This window comes from Hipposideros armiger, unplaced genomic scaffold (assembly GCF_001890085.2).
Source record: "Hipposideros armiger isolate ML-2016 unplaced genomic scaffold, ASM189008v1 scaffold_216, whole genome shotgun sequence".
Lineage (NCBI taxonomy): Eukaryota > Metazoa > Chordata > Mammalia > Chiroptera > Hipposideridae > Hipposideros > Hipposideros armiger.
The window spans coordinates 2,421,954-2,441,540 of NW_017731566.1; the positions used below are offsets into that span (position 1 = coordinate 2,421,954).

Here is a 19,587-nt window from a genome sequence, read left to right on the forward strand (position 1 = left end):
GGAGCACCGGGGTACCTGGGGGTAGTTTCTGTTTATAAACTATAGAGGTTGTACCTTTGAGAGGCTTTTCTTTTTAAGAACCCCCCAAATTCACAAAACTGGGGGGGCCGGGAGGGGGGACGACGCAAATGTACTTTAAAAAATAACTCTTGTTCTGATAGGAGTGTTACACTTTTGTCATAAAATATTAGAAGACGCCCAAAGATGCAAATACAGAAGCAAATCGCCTGTAACAATGGGCGTCTTTCCTTCCGCCTCTTCGCTACGCACACCTACACGCCTGCGTCCGTACCTGCAGTTCTCACCCTGGGATCCGGCCCTGACACTAACAGCCCATGACCTCGAGAGGGAGCGCACAGACTGGGTGGGAACCAAGGCGCGAATGACAGTACCCACACCCCTGCCCTGCCTGGGCCTGTTTCCACATCTGCAAATGGGAGGTGGGGACACTGAAATCTCAGCGTCTGTCAGTGGGGAAACAGGACCACCCTCCCAGGGACCAGAGGGACAGAAACCACCTGGCACCCACAGGGGCCCGTTAAATGTCACCAACTCTCCAGTGGTTTGAGGCTTTATTTAGCCCTGGCCTGTGGCCGCTGCAGTCCCTTCCTCAGCCTCCCAGCGGGAGGTCCGCCAGCCTCTGCAGGCCATCTCTAGTGACAAGGACTCAGCCCTCTCCGGGCAGCCTGCTCTATTTTCGAACAGCTCTGACACACCTTCATGGGCAGTTTCCTCCAAGGTTAAATGAGGTCCCTTCCAGCACTTGCCAGAGCACAGAGAAAGCCGGCAGTGGTGCCAGCTGAGGGCCACTGCAGAGGTCTCGCTCTGGCCCTCACATAGGGGAGCAGGGGAGCCTGGCCTTGCACACCACGTCACCCACGTGTGGAAAGAAAGCAGAACCCTGGGGCGGGCTCCCCACGGGGGCACACGGCAGGAGGAAGCCCACATGGCTGACCGGCCAGGGAAACCTAGAGACTGCCTGGACCCATCCTGCTCTGCAGCGCTGCTCACACCAACGCCAGGGGATTGGCCCACTCCAGTAAGAACGCCCGAGGGGAACCAGCTTCACTGGTCCGAGCTAGACCCAGGTGTTGAGTGTAACCGGGGGTGTCTCTCTCTCCGTCTCTAGGCTCCACTTTCCTGCTTGTCGGGTTCACCTTCGGGCAGGGTTTTCCCTGGGGTGACAAAGATGGCCACTGGTACTTCTCAGCTTCTATTACACTGGCCACTTTCCTAGGGGTTCTGGGAAGTCCTTGGCCAGCGCACTGGCCTCACTCAGATCACATGCCCATCCCTGTGGCCAGGAGCTCGGTGTGCTCCAGGCTGGCCAAGCCTGAGTCCCATGCCCAAGCCTGTGCCCCGTGGTGGGCAGGGGTGGAGGAGCGTGACCCCAGAGGAACACAGGGGCCACACTCAAACAGGCAGACACAAAAGGTGCCCAACACCCCATCCTGTCTGTCATGGCCCTTTGGAAGGCCACAAGCCACTGTAACATCTAAGGTTTTTACATCCCAAGAATAATTGTGGTACCTTTGGGAGAAACGTCACCCCCACTGGGAACGCATGAGCTAAACGAGGGGGCCGAGCACTGCTGGAGCAGAGAGCTGACCCACAGGTGAGGGGCGGAGGAGGGGCTGGACCTGGGCTTACCCCAACTCCCAGCCCTACCACCTGTGGGCCAGGCGGTCAGTTCAGCTGCCCAGGGGCCACTGAGGCAAGGAGGGCTGGGGCCCAGTCTGGCGGGGAGATGGTCTGAGCCCAAGGCTGGGGCACCCCACGATGGCCTGTTCTCCCAGGAGCTTCCCAGGAGGGGAGTCAGGCTCTGCAGGAAGAAGAAGGATCTGAGCACAGCTGGTGCGGGGGGCAGTCCCGGCCCAGAGGGGAGGACGTAAGCAAGGCAGGGGGCATGGACAGTCGCCCACTCCGGGCATCTGTGCAGACAGGTGAGCTGGTGGGCAAGGCGGCCGGCAGGCCTGCGGGCATCAGGAAAGGGCCTTGATGCTCACTTTCGGAAGGATCTTGGTTGTGGGTTTAGCCACTGGGGCACTGCGGGCCCTCCCCAAGAGAAAGAACAGCCCTGGAGGGCCGGGGACCCCGTCACATTCCTTCCATCCTCCTGTCTCCAACAGTGCCTGGCACATGGTAGGCACTCTGCAAATATTTGGGGAGGAGGACAGGGGCGTAAAGGAGGGTGGCACTTCCTAGGTCCTGCCCAAAACACAAACGAACCTCAGCACAAAGAAAACCAACAAACATGTGATCATCAGAAATAAGGACTGTTGAGAAGTGTCTGCGAAGATGGGGGTCAGGGGGCTACAGGCCAACCTTTCCTTCTCCATGGGCAAGATGCAGAAATCAGAGACCCCATCAATGGATCAAAAATGCACCTTCCCTGGTGTGTTAGAAAAACAGCAGCGACAACGAAAAGCTTTGAAGACTCCCCCCAGCCCCCATTCCCACCCCCTGGCCTGGCTCGCACCAACAGCACTAGCTGCCCCAAGCCACAACACTGCAGCGAGAAGCTGCCCCCAGATCTCAGGGGGCTCCCCCGCTGCAGGTGGCTCTGCCAGCCCTGGGGGCCATCAGCAGAGCCCAAGTGGCTGAGGTTGTTGTGGGGTTAGGCCAGCCCAGCACAGAACGGTGGGGTCACAGTTCCTGCTATACTCCCCGCCCGGTGTCCTCTTACTTCCCTGACACACTGCAGTGGTCAGAGCTGCCCAGACCTGCCTGGCACCCCCGCCCCCGCCCCACCCTACCCCCACACAGGAGGCAACGGGAGGGCTCAGGATTAGCTGACTTTATAACAAAGGCAGCAAAGATGTGACTTCTGGAGCTGCCACCTGTCACCCCCCTCCACCAGGCTCTTGGGTGGAGTCAGATGACCGACTTCAGGGCCTGCCCTGGGCCAGAGCCTGCTCAAGTCACAGCTCATCTCCACGCAGCTCCTTCCTTGGGCTTGGGGTGGGGGGGAAGGGACCTGCTCGGTCCTGCAAGCCCCATCGTGGTCACTCTTGTTTGGAGAGAACCGGCCCTGGCTCGGAACTCCACTAGCCTCACTCTGACCATTGCCACTGCCGAAAAATTAACACCTGGGTCCACCCGCTCCCCTCAAATACCACCTGGCACTAGAGGAAAATCCTAGTTCATTCCAAACAGAAACCACAGCCTCTTACAGGAAAAATTCTGAAGTCAGTGGCGGCAGAGTCATGGGAGACCCAGTCGATGGGCGATGCTTTGGCAGCAGCACTCTCAGTGCAACCGACTCAGGCTCTGGGGTTGCTCCACCCGCCTCGGGTCCCACCGTCCAGTTCTGTGCATCCCTCATCTTCCAGCCTTGTGCAAGGAACCCCAGAGCCGTCAGCCGCCCTGCGGGGTGGAAAGCTCCCAAGTGCACCCAGGCCCCAGCTGAGCTTGGGTGCAAATAGAGTGCCAAGTCTAAAAGGGCAAACTGCCTGTCAAGAACGTCCTGGGCTCCTAAAACGTCTTCCAACCTTGAGTAAATACAAATAAGGGACCACCCATTGTGGGCCCCAAGCAGCTGGCTCATTTATACAGCACGACTTTGAGGGGGCGGGGCCTTCACCCAGAGACGCCTGCAGTTGTGCTTAGAACCAGGCTGCCGGCTGCGGTGCGCAGCATGGAATGGGGAACAGAGTGAGGGGGGAGCAGCTCAGGGCAACACTGTCCCGTTTCTGGCAGGTCCCCAGGAGGAGGGGTCTGTCAGATGCACTGACAGCTGTTCTTCCTCCACTGGGGACCGACAGGGATGATACTGGGAAGACACCCCTTGCCTGAATTTGCCAGAATGAGGGTACGCAGGGCCTGGGCCCAGCCCCCGTCCCCACGGGAGATGAAGCCTGTCACTGGGAGAAAAGAGGGGGCCTCCAGGCAGGCCCCCAGAGCTGCTGCCGCTCTGCAGAATTTGGCCACAAGGACAGGGAATTCCCAGCATACGAAAGGTGGCAGCAAAGGCACCTCACTAGGTGGCCTTGGGCAAGGCCAGCAGCCTCATCTGAAAAGGCCTCTCCCAGCAACGCACGGCGGAGCAGCAGCCTCTGGGCCCACAACTGCTTGCCATCGATGGGCGCAGGACCCCAGTGGAGGGAACACGCCGGTCCCTCCGGGGCCTGAGGTCAAGGTGGAATCTCAAGGGGTCTGGAGGAGCAGCGACTTCCTGGCCTCAGGCTGGGGGGTTCTGCAGCAGGCCCAATGCGTCAGACAGGCCAGGAGCAGGGCAGATGGGGAGCGCACCTGAAAGGCCTTTACCTGCCAGCCAGGTGAGGGCCACACCCTGACGGGGCTGGACGTCTGAGCAGCAGGTATGAAAAGCAAGCTTTGTCCTGCTCTGTCTGTGGCTTGGGCTGCCCTGCTGGGTTGGGGCATGTTTGCGAGCTGTCTGGGCTGGGAGCCTCTCCCTGCTCCAAATGTGTGGGGTTGTCAGAGGGCACCCCAGCCCCCGGGGCAAACTCAAGGCCTTTCCTGCGAGGAGGCTAAGCTTTCCTGGTGGGGCAGGCTCTGCAAAGACGTCCTTCCCACGCTCAGGCCATCCCATGACCTCTCCCAACACTGAGGCTTCACCCTCTTCCCTTTGGGCCACTTTGTGATAAAACCAGAAGGAAGAGCGAGGAGTGAGGACTTCAAAGGCCACAGGGAGATCTCACAGCCACGGGCGAGTCCAACCCCCAGCTCTCAGCACCGCCGTAGCCTCAGACAACCCTGCACGTGTGTGTGGGCAAGCACATATGTGTGTGCGCGCACGTGTGTATGCAACTAGAAAACGTTGGCCTGAGCGGGTGTCCTGTACCAAGGCCGTCGGGAGGCCCTGTGTCGCCCCCTCTTGCCCCCGTCCCTTTCCAATACCAGAGACTGGCAGGACCCCCCACTCAGCTCAAATTCGCACTCAGCTCAGTCTCCCCATCCCTGTCCTTGCCCTCAGGCCAACAGGTAGCCCCGTGGCCAGGCTGAGCCCAGAACTCACTTACTGCATGGCTGTCTGCCACCTGTGCCCGTGACAAGGCCATCCTCCTCTCCCAATTCAGCCAAGACTAGACCAAGGCCCCTGACAGAGGACAGGGTCCATGGCACCTTCCAATGCCCTGCTGACCCATCCAGTGGCCCTTGGCTCCTGGGAGGCCACTCAGGGCTGCTTGGACAAGAGGCCCGGCACCTAGTAAGGGCACACTCACCCTCACCACTGGACACAGCCCCTGTCCCTGCCCAGCTCACATCTGGTGCAGACATGAGACATGCTGACCTTCAAACCTAGTGCTAGCTCACACAGGTGGCCAGAGGGGCAGCCCTAAAAGGACTTGCTGGGTGCTACCTGGGATGCTGGAGGGGAGGGACACTGGCTCAGTTACCAGGGTGCCAGCTGACTTCTGAGGCTGTTCACTGGCCCGAGCCGGCTGCACACCTGCAGAGAGCACCTTACAGGGTGCCACAGGGCCCCTGGGTTTCCAGCCCCATGGGGTCTGCAGAGCACATAGCTCCTAGACTGTCCTTCAGGTCAAGCCCCGGCCAAGGTGCAGTCTGTGCGCCAAGAGTGCCATCTGCAGGGAGAAGGGGGAGGTGCAGGCTCCCTCCCCACCCACCCCGCTGTCCAACAGAAATGCGCTGAGCCTCAGTGAGAGCCCCAGGGGCAAGCTAGAACTTTCTAGTAGCCACATTAGTAAAAACGAAAATAAGCAGGTAAAAACAGCATAAAGCATCAGCATCTGTCATCAGTAGAGAAGATTACGAACAAGCTCTTCCTTTCTCCCCCACTCAGTCTTTCAAATCTTGCAATTTTGCACTTGCAACGCATCGCAATCTGGACCAGCCATATTTCAAGTGCTCAGCAGCCACCCGCAGCTCGTGGCCATCGTACTGGACAGCTCGGCTCGAGAGAGGTCTCTGCCCGCTGTCACACACATAGCATCCGGCCACCTGTTGGCCACATGGCCTCCCCTTTGGGTGGCTCATTCACTACCTTACCTGGGCTAAGACTCTTTCCTTCCTGCATAGTAACAAAGGGAGATACACATCCTTATAAACGGACCAATCAAAAGGTCTGAAATTTTAAATACTGTCAAGAAAAGACAAGCTAAGCTGCATCCTCTCCTCAGGGCCAGGTGGCTGGCTGTACCAGAAGGGAGTGAGGCAGATATCCCCATCACCACCTCACCTTGGCTGAGGGCTTGATGGGTGACTGGCATGAAACTAGTGCCTATAGACAGTGTCTCCTTGGGTATTTAAATTTTAAATGATGGAGAATTGTCTTGGAAAGATTCCACAAAACATTGTTCAAGGAAATAGCAGGTTATGAAATAATATAATCCCATTTGTGTAAAAAACAAAATAGTAGCCACATGTTTATCTGTTGTATACAGAGAAAGCAGTCTGCAAGGATCTGGCCAACTGTTGATGGGGTTTCTCTCTCCAGGAAATGGGGTCATTAGGGGCTCTGGAAGCGCTACCCCGGTGGTATAAGGTATAAGGACGTATAAGGTGGTATAAGGTGGGACGCAGCCTCCCACTCATCTCCCTGCACATCTGTGGGTGTCCTGACTGTGTGTATGGCCCTTCTTCAGAGACCCAGCCCCCCAGAGGCCTGGGGCAAGGTCAGTGTATTCTCAGCTTAGGCTGGCCAGAAAGACCCAACTGAGGCCACGCTTAATCGGGGCCCAGAAGAATTTCTGTGCCAGAAACTTCATGGCCCTCACTCCTCACCTCCTTCTAAGCCACGCTGCTGGGCTTTCATCAAGGAGGCGTCGCTCCTGTGCTCGCTAGCCTGTGATGCTCATTAACAGGCGCCAGCTGCTGGGACAGCTAGCTCCTGATGGGATGGCTGACTCTGGGGTGGCCCCATGGACCGGGCAGCACAGTGCAGCAGAGCATCACCCAGAGGGCACCACGTCCCACTGCCCAGCAATAGGACCGGGCTCTGCAACTCTGGGGGAAAGGCGGGGTTAGGGATATTAGGGCTCCAGCCTGGCCCCTTGGACAGAATATTCTGAGGTTTATAAGTGGGATCTCCGTCACTCCCTTGCTGAGGGGACCCAGGAACCCCTCCTTTGAGAGCCTGGGGAAGAAAGGTCCATATTTCAGGTATGCCAGGGCTTCAGGGGGCCTCTGTGACCTGGAAGGGTCCAGAACGTGGCCAGAAGGGACCAGGCCTCCTGGCTTCAGACCCCAGATACACTGCGTCTTCCTCACTTACCTGGTGTCCACCCACAGGCCCCAAACCACAGGCTCCGGGGCCCGTCACCGAGGAGAGGGGCCTCAGAGTGACAGTCAGGCCCTCTCGTCCTCCTCTGACCCTGTCTAGGCAGATCACTCAGGACAGATGTAGCACCCCCGCCCCACCAACCCAGTACCCTGCGTACCCATGTTTCAACCACGTCTCTCCAGCGTCCACAAAGTTGTACTTCTCTGAACGGCTGCAATCAAAACCATCCAGAATGAGGCAAGACAACACTCTTACGTCTAAGGTACCCTCAACAGCCGAGCGAGCCAGACCCCAGTCACACAGGGCACCTGCCCATGCCCGCGAGGGCCCTACCCCCAACAGGCCCATCAGCGACCTGCCTGAGACCAGGCTGACCTTTGACTCCGCAAAAAATCAAGCTTCTCTGGAGATGGAGGTTCGGTTCCAGAGCATCCCTGACCCGTCCCTGACCAAGCATCTGTCATCTCGGGAGTCTGTCTCTCACAGAACAGGGGAGGCGGAGCACGAGGGGAGAGAGGGTGACGACTGCCATGCGGTGAAGGATCCGAAGGAGCACGGCCCACACGCAGCCCGACCTCCTGGGGGCTGCAGCCTGGGAAGGCCGGAGCCTTTTCCTCTCCACCTCAGACACCTACTCAAACCCACTGCGCAGCTCGCAGCCGGTATCAAAGCTGCTTTAGCTCACCACTCTGTGCTCCAGGAGGCCTGTCCTCAGAGGACAGTGATGTAAGTCTGTGGATGCCCACACACTGTTCCTCTATTTGGATAGAGTAACCCCCTTAACTTTGGACAACAAAAGAAAACGAAAACATGGCCACCCCAGGAATGCACGGAGGAAGGCAGGCCACGGGCGATGCACTCACCTGAACTTCCCAGTCCGCACCTGCAGTGCTCTCATTCCACACCGCTGGGCACCGCCAACGTCACCCACGATATCGTCTCCAATCATGATGGCCTGTCACGCAAGAAAATGCACTCAGGAATAATGTCAGCGGCATTTTATTCCTGTGCTCCTTCATCTTTTTTTTTTGACATAATAAACTGCTTCATTTGATGTTTAAAAACGCTATTGTATGAATTAAACAAGGTAATATCATCCTATTGATTAAAAGTCAACCCACCTTGAGTATATCTCCCGCCATCCCCCATGGGCCATGGCTCTGAACAGTACATATTTGGGCAATTTGAAGTCAATCAGCACACGTCACAATTGATACGGTACCTCAGGGACGTGTGCGGAGGCTGGCACGATCTCACCTCTAGTTGAACATGGGCTGAATTTTACCTGCAACTAAATGCTCTGTAGCCAGGTTATTTTGTCCATCCTTGGCTCTATGAAAACTAAGTAAATCTCTGGCAAATCTTTGAAGGTCACAGTTTAAAAGGTTTTGCTTTCGATAGAGAAGGTACTACCTATGAAAAACAAAATAATATGTAAACCCCCACACACACACACCCACACACATACACGCACACGCATGAGGAACTGCTCACAGCCTGGATATCATTTTAAAAAACAACCTCCAAAATACATTCTCCCACCTGAAACAACTAGAAAATCAGATAAACTACATAAAACAGTTTTCAAGACACTGGACATCATGCAATGAAGGACAATGATTTCTGAGACACAGGAAACAAACGAGGTGAGCCCTGTAATTGCCTCGGCTTACTGTCTTCTGGGTTTTCCGACTGTGGGTGCAAGTAGGGAGAACAAGGTGGAGCCCAGCAGCCTCCTTCAACTGAAGAGATGGCTAAGCACTGGGAGACCGAGGCAGCTACAGTGCTAAGAAAACAGAGCATCCTAGAGGAAAGGGCTACCCAGAGAAGACTGGCAGAGATCTACAGAGGGTCTCCCCAAATGATGCAGTATTCAGTAGACTGCCAATCAGTATGGGCAAGTGAGCGAACCACCGATGCCAGGGAAAGAATCACATGGAAAACTTAAAGAAAATTGCCCAGACCCACACAGGGTTGGGAACAGTGATGGTTCCCGCCAGCCAGACTGGAAACTCTCATAAATCACAGGGCACTGAGTAACATTCCCAGAAGTACCTTGCCTTGGTAGTGGGGAATAATTAGCCCTAGACTAAGCTCTGATCTGGTGCTGTCTCCCAATCTTAAAAGCAAGATCTACAAGGATCACACTGTATCCAAGTAATTTAGCTGCATTCCAGAACAAAACACAAACATATTGATGGGCATACAAAAATATCCAGCACCCCCAAAGGTAAAATTCATTATGTCTGATATCCAATAAGAAATTATCTGACATGCAAAGAAAATAAATATCACACATAATGAGGGGGAAAAAAATCAATCAATTGAAACTGACCTAGAACTGACACAAATATGAGAATTAGCAGACAAGGGCATTAAATCAGTTACTTAGCCATATTCCATGTTTCAAAAGTTAAGTAGAGAGATGGAAGATAAAAAATAAAATAAAAAATATTCAAATCAAGCTTCTAGATGTAAAAACTACATTGTCTAAAATGAAAAACAGACGAAATGAGATCAGTGTCAGATTAGACAATGCAAAAGAAAAGATTAATGATCTTGAAGACACAGCAATAGAAACTATTCAAATGAAACACCCAGAGGAAAGAAATTTTTTAAATGAACAGAAAATCAGAGAGCTATGACGCAACTTCAAAGGACCTAATATACATGTAAGTGGAGTCCTGAAAGGGAAATAAGAGACAGAAACAATATTTGAAGAAATAATGACTGAAACATCTCCCTACACAACAAAAACAATAAATCCACAAATCCAGATCTCAATCAGCACAAAACACAAGGAGCATGAAAAAAACTACATCAAGGCACAACGTAATCAAATTGCTCAAAACAAGTGACAAGAAGAAAATCTTTAAAACAGCTGGAGAAAGAAAGACATTATATACAGAGAAGCAAAGTAAGACATCAGCTTTCTCATCGAAAACAATGCAAGTGAGAATACAGTGGAACACCATCTTTAAAGTACTAAAAGGGGTGGGTGGAATGCCAACCTAGAAATCTATACCCAGCAAAATTATCTTTCAAAAATGAAGGTGAGGGCCGGCCAAGTGGCACAATGGTTAAGAACTGGCTTGGGATGCCAGAGGGCCCCGGTTCGGATCCCACATATGAGGGCCAGTGACACTGCCCTCCACAGCTAAGATGCTGAACAACAGCTCAACCTGGAGCTGGGCTGCCATGAGTCGCCGGCGATGGCGTAGGCTGCAGCCCCTGTGGCAGTGGGTTGCCATGGGCTACCGTATGTAGCCAGCAGCCAGTGTGAGCAGCCAGCAGCCACAGTGAGTGGCCGTCCAGAAGCCGGCGACTGATCTGCCTCGCCCGGGAAGAGCGCAATGATGGTGCCAACTTGGGCCAGTGAAGCAACATCCTCCACAACTAGATTGAAGAACAAAACGACAGCAACTTGTCTGTTCCCCTTTCCCCAATTCCCCAGCACTGTTCCCATCCCCCCAATTCTCCAATAAAAATCTTTAAAAAAATAAAAATGAAGGTGAAATGCAGACGTTTTCAGCTATCTGAAGCAGAAAGGCTTCATCACCAACTGATCCACACACAAGAAATGTATTGGGTTGTCGGAAAAGCCATGACATATTTTTGCAACGAAAAACATAGAAAAAAATACGTCATGACTTTTCCGACAACCCAATAAAAGGACGTCCTTTAGGCAAAAGGAAAGTGGTGCTAAATGGAAATATGGATCTACACAACGGAAGAGAGAGCAGCAGAAAGGGTCGCCCAGGGGCACATGCTCACCTTTCTACCTGCTTACCTCCCTTCTCCTACTGGCCACATCCTACCAAGTCTCTCAGGACTCAGCTCAAGGTGACCACCACCTTTCAGCCCCCGCCTGGGTTCGGGGGGCCTCCTAAAGCACTCTGATTACCCCTCTTGTATTGCATGCACCCTACTGCATGATACTGGTTCGCTTATCTCACTCTTCCAGACATGTGTGAGCTTCTTGAGGGCAGGGCTGTGTGCTGCCATCTGGCACTTAGCTGATGACTAACAAAAGCTTGTAGAGTGGCTCAGTGCTCTGAACTCAGGGGTGGCTGTTTATCTGGAGACGCTTAGGAGGCACAGCGAACAGGACTTCTCACTGGTCACCATGAGAAGAGTGGGGGTGGGGGGTACAATCTATTTCAATGGTGCTGAAACTTAGGTCGTTAGTGGGTCTCCTTTTGCCATAGCAATATTATAGTTTAAATTGATTCATACTTTTTTACATAAATAAATGTATTTTTTTAAAAAAAGCCCCTTTCTGTCAACTACCACAAAAATCTGATCAAAAGCTTCAAAATACGCTCAGTTGGTTAAGAGCTCGCTCAAGAGCGCGAGCTCTGAGTAACAGGGTCACCGGTTCGATTCATGGCCCGAGCTGAGCTGCCATTGGGCTGCCAACAGGTGGCAGGATGGCTCAGCTAAAAAAAAAAAAAAAAGCTTCAAAATACTTTCAAAAGATTCTGCTGGTGGAAGAAAAGTCTAACGCCTTAGACATCAAACGTGTTACAGATCTGTTGTCCAGTCCCAACAGGAACGTCCTTGGTCAGAGGCCAGACAGGCCTGAGAAACTGACTCCTATGACAGGGCGAGTGTCCTGATGTTGATGGGACAGAAGCTTTCAAACTGACAGTTACTTCACACGTTTCCTCCCTAGAACTCAGGTTCTAGGTAGGGCTAACCAACGAATCGATACGAAAACCAAAATCGATGACCATGAGTGTCCACAGGCCGGGGAGGCTCACCCATCAATTTGGACTCTGCCTGTGAGAACGGGAGTCCAGATGGACTTTGCCTTCCATCGCAGAGTGGGGGTTGGGAGTGGTGGAGACGGGGGCAGGCCCTATGTGACTAGCAGAATGGACAGGCTGAGCTCAAGTCTGAGAAGGGGCCAGAGCAACGTGGCACAAACCCAGCTCTGCTATCTGCTAGCTCTGTGATCTGGGGCAAGCCTCCACTTGGATCTGTAAAATGGGTATAATCGGTGTGGTGTTTAAAGGAAGTCATTTAAGTTAAGCATCCAGGACAGTACCTGGATGTACTAAGTTATCTATACATGTTGAAAAGGAAAGATTTTATTGAGGCAACTCCTAACCTAGCCCCGTTGGAGACTGTCTCGTCTTTACAACAGCACTCTTGCCTCCCGTGACCTGGCAGCTTGGTATCAAGGCCAGACAGTGGGGACACAGTGAGTCAGGGACCACAGTCCCCACTCTCGGGAAGCTCTCAGTCGAGTGCAGAAGACAGATGTTCATCAGAGAATTTCACAAACACATGGCTAGGATGTGAGATAAAGCACAAGGAGACGTGCAGGAGGCTGTGAGGCCGGACCTGGTGGGGTTGGTGGTGGTCAGGGATGGCTTACTGGAGGAGGTGAGGTTTTGAGCTTTGATCTGAAGAGCAAGAGGGCTCAACCAGGTTAGGGGGTGTAGGGAGAGGGGTGACAGCATTCCCAGCAGGGGACACCATGTGTGCTAACACCCATCTGCCACCATTCACCAGGCCAGGCCAAAACATGAATTCCAAAAGCACAGGCTGCTAAGCCTGAAGCAATAGTCCCTGGAAACGTCTCGTGACTAGGCCTTCAAACAGCAAAGAACCATGAGGAGCTTGTGGAAAAGGACAAAGGCTGGGCTGGTGCCACCCAGAGGCCAGGGAGGTAATTCCAGGTAAATATGAGGCTTTTGTAACCATCGGACATACCAAGCCCCGTCACTTAGTCATATTCAGAGGCCAGAGGGGCCTCCATCAGAGACGCTGCAGGGGTGCTGCCTGGGAGAAAGCTCGGAGGAGGTGGCCAACGGCCGCCAGTGCTGGCCTCTTCTGCTCAGTGCTAGTAGCCACAAGCCACTGCAAGACACTTGAAATAAACTGCATTTCTTCCCAGCGAATACTCTAAACTTCATACATTTCACTAATTTTCTCTGATCTTTTCTCCATCTAATCCTGTGTTTCCCAAAGTGAATTACACATGCTATTTGATTTTAATAGAACAAAGACATATATATTCTTACTGTAATGGCTTTGCATTTATTTTTAGAGTAATCTATTTATGATAAGTGAGTGATTCTGGTTTTTCATCGATAGTCATGATAAAAGTTCCTTTTAAAATACATTTATTTAAGTGTTAAAAATGAATCCATGTAAAGAAACATTAATAGTAGTGTCAGTAGTACCATATCTGGCAAGTACCCAGATAGGGTAAAAGCTGGAATTTTTTTTTTTCCCTACAATGACTGATGCTGGGAAAAACACTGCCAGATCCAAATGCGTTTAATTTTTGAGTCTCTAAGCTCCCACACAGCTGTGTGGGAATCAACAATCACCAAGGAAGCAACAGCCAGTGGCAACGTGTGTTCCTTGAAGTGGGACCAGCAGCAGCACACACACAGGCACTGAGGGTGCCCACAAAGCCAGGGTCACCCAGGCAACCACACGGCTCACCTGGGAGGAGGGGCTGGAGCAGGCAGGTGCATGGCCCAGGCGGCCAGGCCAGCGGTAAGTCCTACTACGAGGTCCTACTTGGCCCGTCTCAGGGAGCTGCCCTGAAACTGTTACGTCAACATTCCAGCTAAGAACCCTGTTCACTGCTCTTAGAGGCTCTGGGGGCCATCTTGCTAGAAGGTTCCTTGGGAATGAAACAGGTCTTCCGTGCTTCTGAGGAAAATAAAATTTTGTACAGGCGCGCACACACCAAGGCAGTAGAGATTCTTCCCCCTCAGAGCAGAGGTTCTGGGGCTCCCTGGGGGAGAATGGATGTTGACTGGCTCATGCAGATGGAATCAGGGAGCTGTGGACCCTCAAAGGAAGCTGTCTCGTGCGGAAGCAGCAGCAGCGGTTCTGCACGATGAACTGAGGCCCGGACCCAGGCAGAGCCCCGCAGCCTGCGTGAGGCCGGCAGAGAGCAGGGTGCCGGGGACAGCCGGGCAAGCAGCTGCCAGGGGCAGCGAGGCCTGCCCGGGCCAGCGTGTGGGCTCCGCACACCAAAACGCACTCGGGCCCCTGGGGAGCTCACAGATTTACTATCAGTGAAGGGCAATAATCACGCCAGGAGGAGCAATTATTGCCAAATCATTTAGGATTTAAAAAAATCATTGGTGAGAAGATAGAGGTCAAGAGGTGTGCTGTCGGGGGAAATAAAAAACCCTACCTGTCAGGCCTGGGCTGCACTTCCTTTTGACTGCAATACGGTGAAAGGAAGACAGAGACACACCGAGAGGGCAGTCTCCCACAGAACACAGGAACCCAGAGAGCTGGAGGGGGCACCACAGCCCTTTAGGCAGCTTTTCTGGTTTGGGTTCAAAAAGCAGTCACTCATCCTTCTTGAGTATCTATCTGTCTGCCTGCCATGGTGTCCTCTTCGCCATCCTAGGAGAAGAACCCACTCCAACAGGTGAGGATGTTTGTGAGTATAAACTTCCAGTGCTAGGGAGCTTCCCCAAGAAAGCCCACGTCTCCCGAATTTTCTGGTTGTCCCAGGACTCTGCTAGGGTCAGGGCAGCAAAGAGCAGGTAAAGCAGCGAAGAGCTCAGTCTGTATATCAGCCCTGAGGGGCACACGCCCACAGGGAGAGGCCGTGTGAGGTGACATCTCCCACTAGGATGAGCCTAGCCCTTCAGCTTGGAGACTCAGCGGGGCCCAGGCCCCCTCAGACACCTGGAGACGGCTCATCGCTGAGTAATTTCCCCCACGGTCTGGCACATTCGTAAGGAACAACATCAACACAGCAAAACTCAATCACCATTGTTTTATAAAAGGTAAGAAACAGGGGTGTTGGTGTGATGGGGGGGGCGACGGCACTTGCATAGACAGAGGAGGGAGAAGTGACACCACCTTTCTGAAATAGAAATGAGCAACCATAGCCTGACTACCTCACTGGGACTTTGAAGCACAGTCAGAAGTATACACAAGGATGCACATACAAGGCTGCTCACCAGGGTTACGTACAAGAGGGAAGTCGGAGGAAACCTGCTAAAGTGCTGGCAGTCCACAGAAGGAAGACTATGCAGTCACAAAAGTTATTGTGCAAGTGCTTAAATAAGCACAAAGGAAACTGTTCCCAGCACAATAATAAGGTTGGGGGGCGGGGGGGGGTGAGGTTTCAAGTAGCACATGCAGGATTTTCCCACTTCTGTGTTAAAAATGTGCATACAGGCACAAAAAAGTTGGAAAGGTTAAGCATGATGTGTGTTCTTCTAGCTGAGTGGAACGATCAACTTTTTTTTCTTATACTTTGGAATTTTTCCTCTCTCCTTTAATAAACATGAGTTACTTCATAGTCAAACATAAAAAATGCTCGTGTTTTAAGAAAAAACTAAAATCTACTAAAAAAGGCTGTAAGGGAGAAAACGTCTTGGGAAAAACTAAGACAGGTCTTAAAGACACCTGATGGCCAAGAGATACAGCACAAAGGCAACCTCAGAGCTGGAACTCCCTGAAACTGCCGTGTTCCAGCCCCGCTGCCCCGGTGCTCGGCCTGTGCTGGGGCTTCACGTTCAACCCAGGCTGTGTGAGTGGATGGGCTGTTCCTCTCAGCCCTGCCTCCGCAGGTGCTCCAGGCTCACACTGTCCCAGCAAGTCCTCCCTGAACTGACACCCAAAGACTGCACAGAGCAGAGGGGCAGTGCCTGGGCCAGGGGTGGGGCTCCGCTGACAAAGGGGAGGGACAGGCCTTCCACAGGCACACCTGAGGGGGAGGAGGCCACGAGAGATGGGTGCATGTTCACTGACCACCCACAGGCATCCCCACCCGGGGAACAGACTGTCCTCCTAGCCCCACGGCTAGAATTAATGCCCTGAGAGCCTGGGAGCAAACTGAGGGGGCAAAGCCCATGCTTTATGCCCAGTCTCCCTTGGATAAACCCACAAGCCTCACCCCATTTTGCATAGGCCATCCTGAGGGTGCTTACCCTCACCACCCAAGATCCTGTCTAACTTTATTTTCTATAGTATGTATTCTGCCAACAATATATACTTCAATATTTTTCAAAAGAGACAATGATATTGTACTACTAAATAGGTCTTTTCAAACTTCATTTGCCAAACCTAAAAATTCTGGTAAGTCGCTGGCCCCTCCTTGAGAACTGGGGCACAGCAGAGACCTGGAGGAGATTGGGTCCCGGCCTCACTCCTCGTCAGCAGAGTAATCTTAGGTTTAATGCTAGACTTTCCTGTGACTGTTCCCAAGTGCTGTGGTTCTCAACTGGGGGCGATTAGGCTCCCTGGGGACATTTGGCAATGTCTGGGGACATTTGTGGTTTCACAGCTGGGATGGGGGGTGTTAGTAAGCATCCTACACAGCCTCCATCACCAAGAATAATCTGGTTCCAAAATGTAAATGGTGCCAAGGCTGAGAAACCCTGTCTTAACCTTAAGATGGAAACATAAGCATCTACCACAGGGGACTGGAGGAAGGACTTCATAACATAAATGGGCACGTCACAGAACCCGGGTATGCCCAGCACATGTGGTGCTCCCAGCATCCACGGTCCTTCCCCTGCAAGCGCCAGGCTCACCTGTGAAATGGGCGCACACAGCTTCTAGGCTGCCACACGGTGGCTCCTGGCGCTAACTAGCATTCTGCTCTGAACAGTCCCAATTTCCAGGGAACTTGCACCATTTGCCACTGATGGCACTTCTTAGGATTATGGAAACTGCCAAAACCTTCACATTATTTGGGCTTTAGTATGAAGCAATAAAACTATCCACTGATTCAGAAGACCTAAACCATGAGAATTAGGTTTTTCTATAAATAACCTTTAAGTTATTTTTTGTCTTACTACTGAATCCTAGAAAGGTCCTGGTCACCTCTAAGAGGTCTGAATTCCCCATCTATTAGGTAAAACCAGGGAGCATTTGAGATCTTGCTCCCAGCATATGTCGTCAGTTGGGGCTCCAAGAAACTCTTATAAAAAAATTTTTTTAAGAGTAATACCAGCAATCTGTTATTTCTAGGCTACCAAAGAAAGGCTAAAATGAAAATTGGATTTGGGGGGGCGGGTTATATCCATTCCCAGTGCAGGCTGAAACGTCCTCAGCAGCAAGGAGCAAGTCCAGGTCCGGGAAAAAGCAGTTATCAAGGGAAATGACCGGTGATAACTTTATTGATTAAAGCGGCTTGAGAAATTTAAGGTTTGCCGCAGCCTGGCACTTCAGCAGCAAGATAGCTCCTCACAGGCATTTTTCATTAAAAATAAAGAGGCAGGAACAGAGAATTATCACCTGTGCATAAGACACAGTTCATTTGAAATGGCCTTATGTTGAAATACTGCTTTAAAACATCCACACATCCTGAGGCTCAAAAAGCATCAAGGGCCATTTTAGAAACATGGTGGGGTGGGGGTGTGGGGGGGTGTTAAGAACATGCAATTGCCACTCAACTGTCTGTCAAGGGGAGAGACAGAAATGACATTTGAGGGTGAAAGGGAGAATGATAATGTGGGTGGTAATTAAGATTCAGCTTTGCCACATGTGCTTGGAGCCACCACAGAAAACGATTCCTTGGCTATCAACTACCCAGGGCCACAGATGCTTGTGAGGGACTGGACAGCTGCGGGGACCACAGCCTCAGCAGACGACCCTCTAGGAATTCAAAATCCTAGCCCCAACCCCCCAAGACCCCATAGCTCCGGCATCGGCCAAAGGAGAAGCCGGGATTAACATGACCCCCTCTCCAGGAGGGCCTCGGTTCCCCTTTGGGGTGTGGGGAGGACAGTTTTTCATTCAGAATGTAAAAGATGAGACTGTGGCAATAACTGGAAAATGCCAAACAGACAGAAAGGCGATAGGGGATGGGGGGGATACCCAAGATGGAACTATCCAACTACAAACAAATTTAACGTCTTGACATTCAGTTCCTCTGGCCTTATCTTGTGGGCAGTGAGTTTCTTGGTTTTTTGTTATTTTTTATTGTTGGGTTTTTTTTTTTTGGGGGGGGGAGGCAGTTGTTTGAGATGGTTTGTGATCATACTGCTCACATAATTCCAAATATTGGGGGTTTTGTAGCTCACATTACAAGATTGCTCTATAACAAGTGTTCTTGAAAATTTATTCTCTTAAATTCACCCTATGAGTAGGGTAAATATATACACAGGTGTTTATATTTTAAAACTAGAAAGAGAAGCATATGTATAAAAAGAGCTACCTACAAGAGACGGGTAGAAGCTAGACTTCCTTGAATGTATCTTGTTTAGTAGGTTTGATTTGGAAATTGCTTAAATATTTTACATAACTGTAACACAAATTGAGATGTTGAAAAATCAATTCCCTAAAAGTTAGAAGTAAAGTGAATTCTAAGAGGGTCCTGTTGCTGGCATACATCCAGACAGGAACTATTCCGAGGGCTTTAAAATACAAAAGCTCTCTAGAAGGATCTGCTCAAAGCAAAAAACAAAACAAAACAAAACAAAAAACTGTCAAAAACAGAAATCGTACCCAGGACCAGTCACCAGTCTTCCCATATTCAGTCACCAGTGACCAGTGATACTGTGTGCCACAGTCCAGTCGCCTGGCAAGCAACACAGCACTGTCCCAGCCTTGGTGGCACTGGTAGGGCTGGTGGTGACACCCATTCTTGTGTGCCTGGCTCCTTTCACACAGCACGTTTTTGAGATTCAAGACTCTTGTGGGCTAAAGCAAATGGATTAATCACGTTGGTATTCTTGAGAGCCAGGAGTTTTGACATGGAAAAGGAAATACAGATGTAAAATTGATGAGACTAAGTAAAAACCCACAGGTGTGAATCTGAATCAAAAGTTTGAGAATGGGGCCGGCCGAGTGGCTCAGTTGGTTAAGAGCTCGCTCAAGAGTGTGAACTCGGAGCAACAGCAGTTCGATTCCCGGCCTGAGCTGAGCTGCTGCTGAGCTGCCAACAGGTGGCAGGATGGCTCAGCTAAAAAAAAAAAGAAAATTTGAGAATGAACTCGAGGCATTTCATGTTTAAAGATATCTATTTTTCTGAGCCTTGTCGACTAAAAAGGCTTAGCAGTGATGACCAACCCAAGTAGCAATGAGAACTGTTAATGTCCTAGTGGTTTCTAAATACCATTTCCCACTAAAGGTACGCATGGTCCCCCGGAAGGATGGTGGAGTCCAGGCCTAGGGCAGGAAGTGTGCAAGGCAGCTGTGAAACATTCTGTCATAACAGGAAGCAAATAACCTGAGACCACGAGTGTCAGGTCAAAAGGAGTCAGACGCCAACCTGAAGGTGCCCACTGGTCACAGGTGAAATACTTTGAACATCGATAGGATAATAACTGCAATGGTTGAAACACAAAAAATGTGTTTATATGTACTTATTTATAACAATATATGTATTTTTAAATCTCCTATGTCTCCACACTACCAGGGATGGGAGGGAGAGG

General features: G+C 51.5%; 1 protein-coding gene across 2 annotated transcripts in view; it reads right to left on the bottom strand.

Annotated features, from left to right (window-relative positions):
- Window positions 1-19,587, bottom strand: part of LHPP (phospholysine phosphohistidine inorganic pyrophosphate phosphatase) — a 108,982-nt gene that overhangs the window by 61,393 nt on the left and 28,002 nt on the right. For both annotated transcript variants that reach the window (XR_002125309.1, XM_019654196.1), the window contains exon 6: window positions 8,071-8,162. Coding sequence is in view for 1 of the 2 variants with exons in the window: in XM_019654196.1 (XP_019509741.1) it covers window positions 8,071-8,162 (92 nt within the window). In the remaining variant the exon portion in view is untranslated. The remainder of the gene's footprint in view (window positions 1-8,070; window positions 8,163-19,587) is intronic.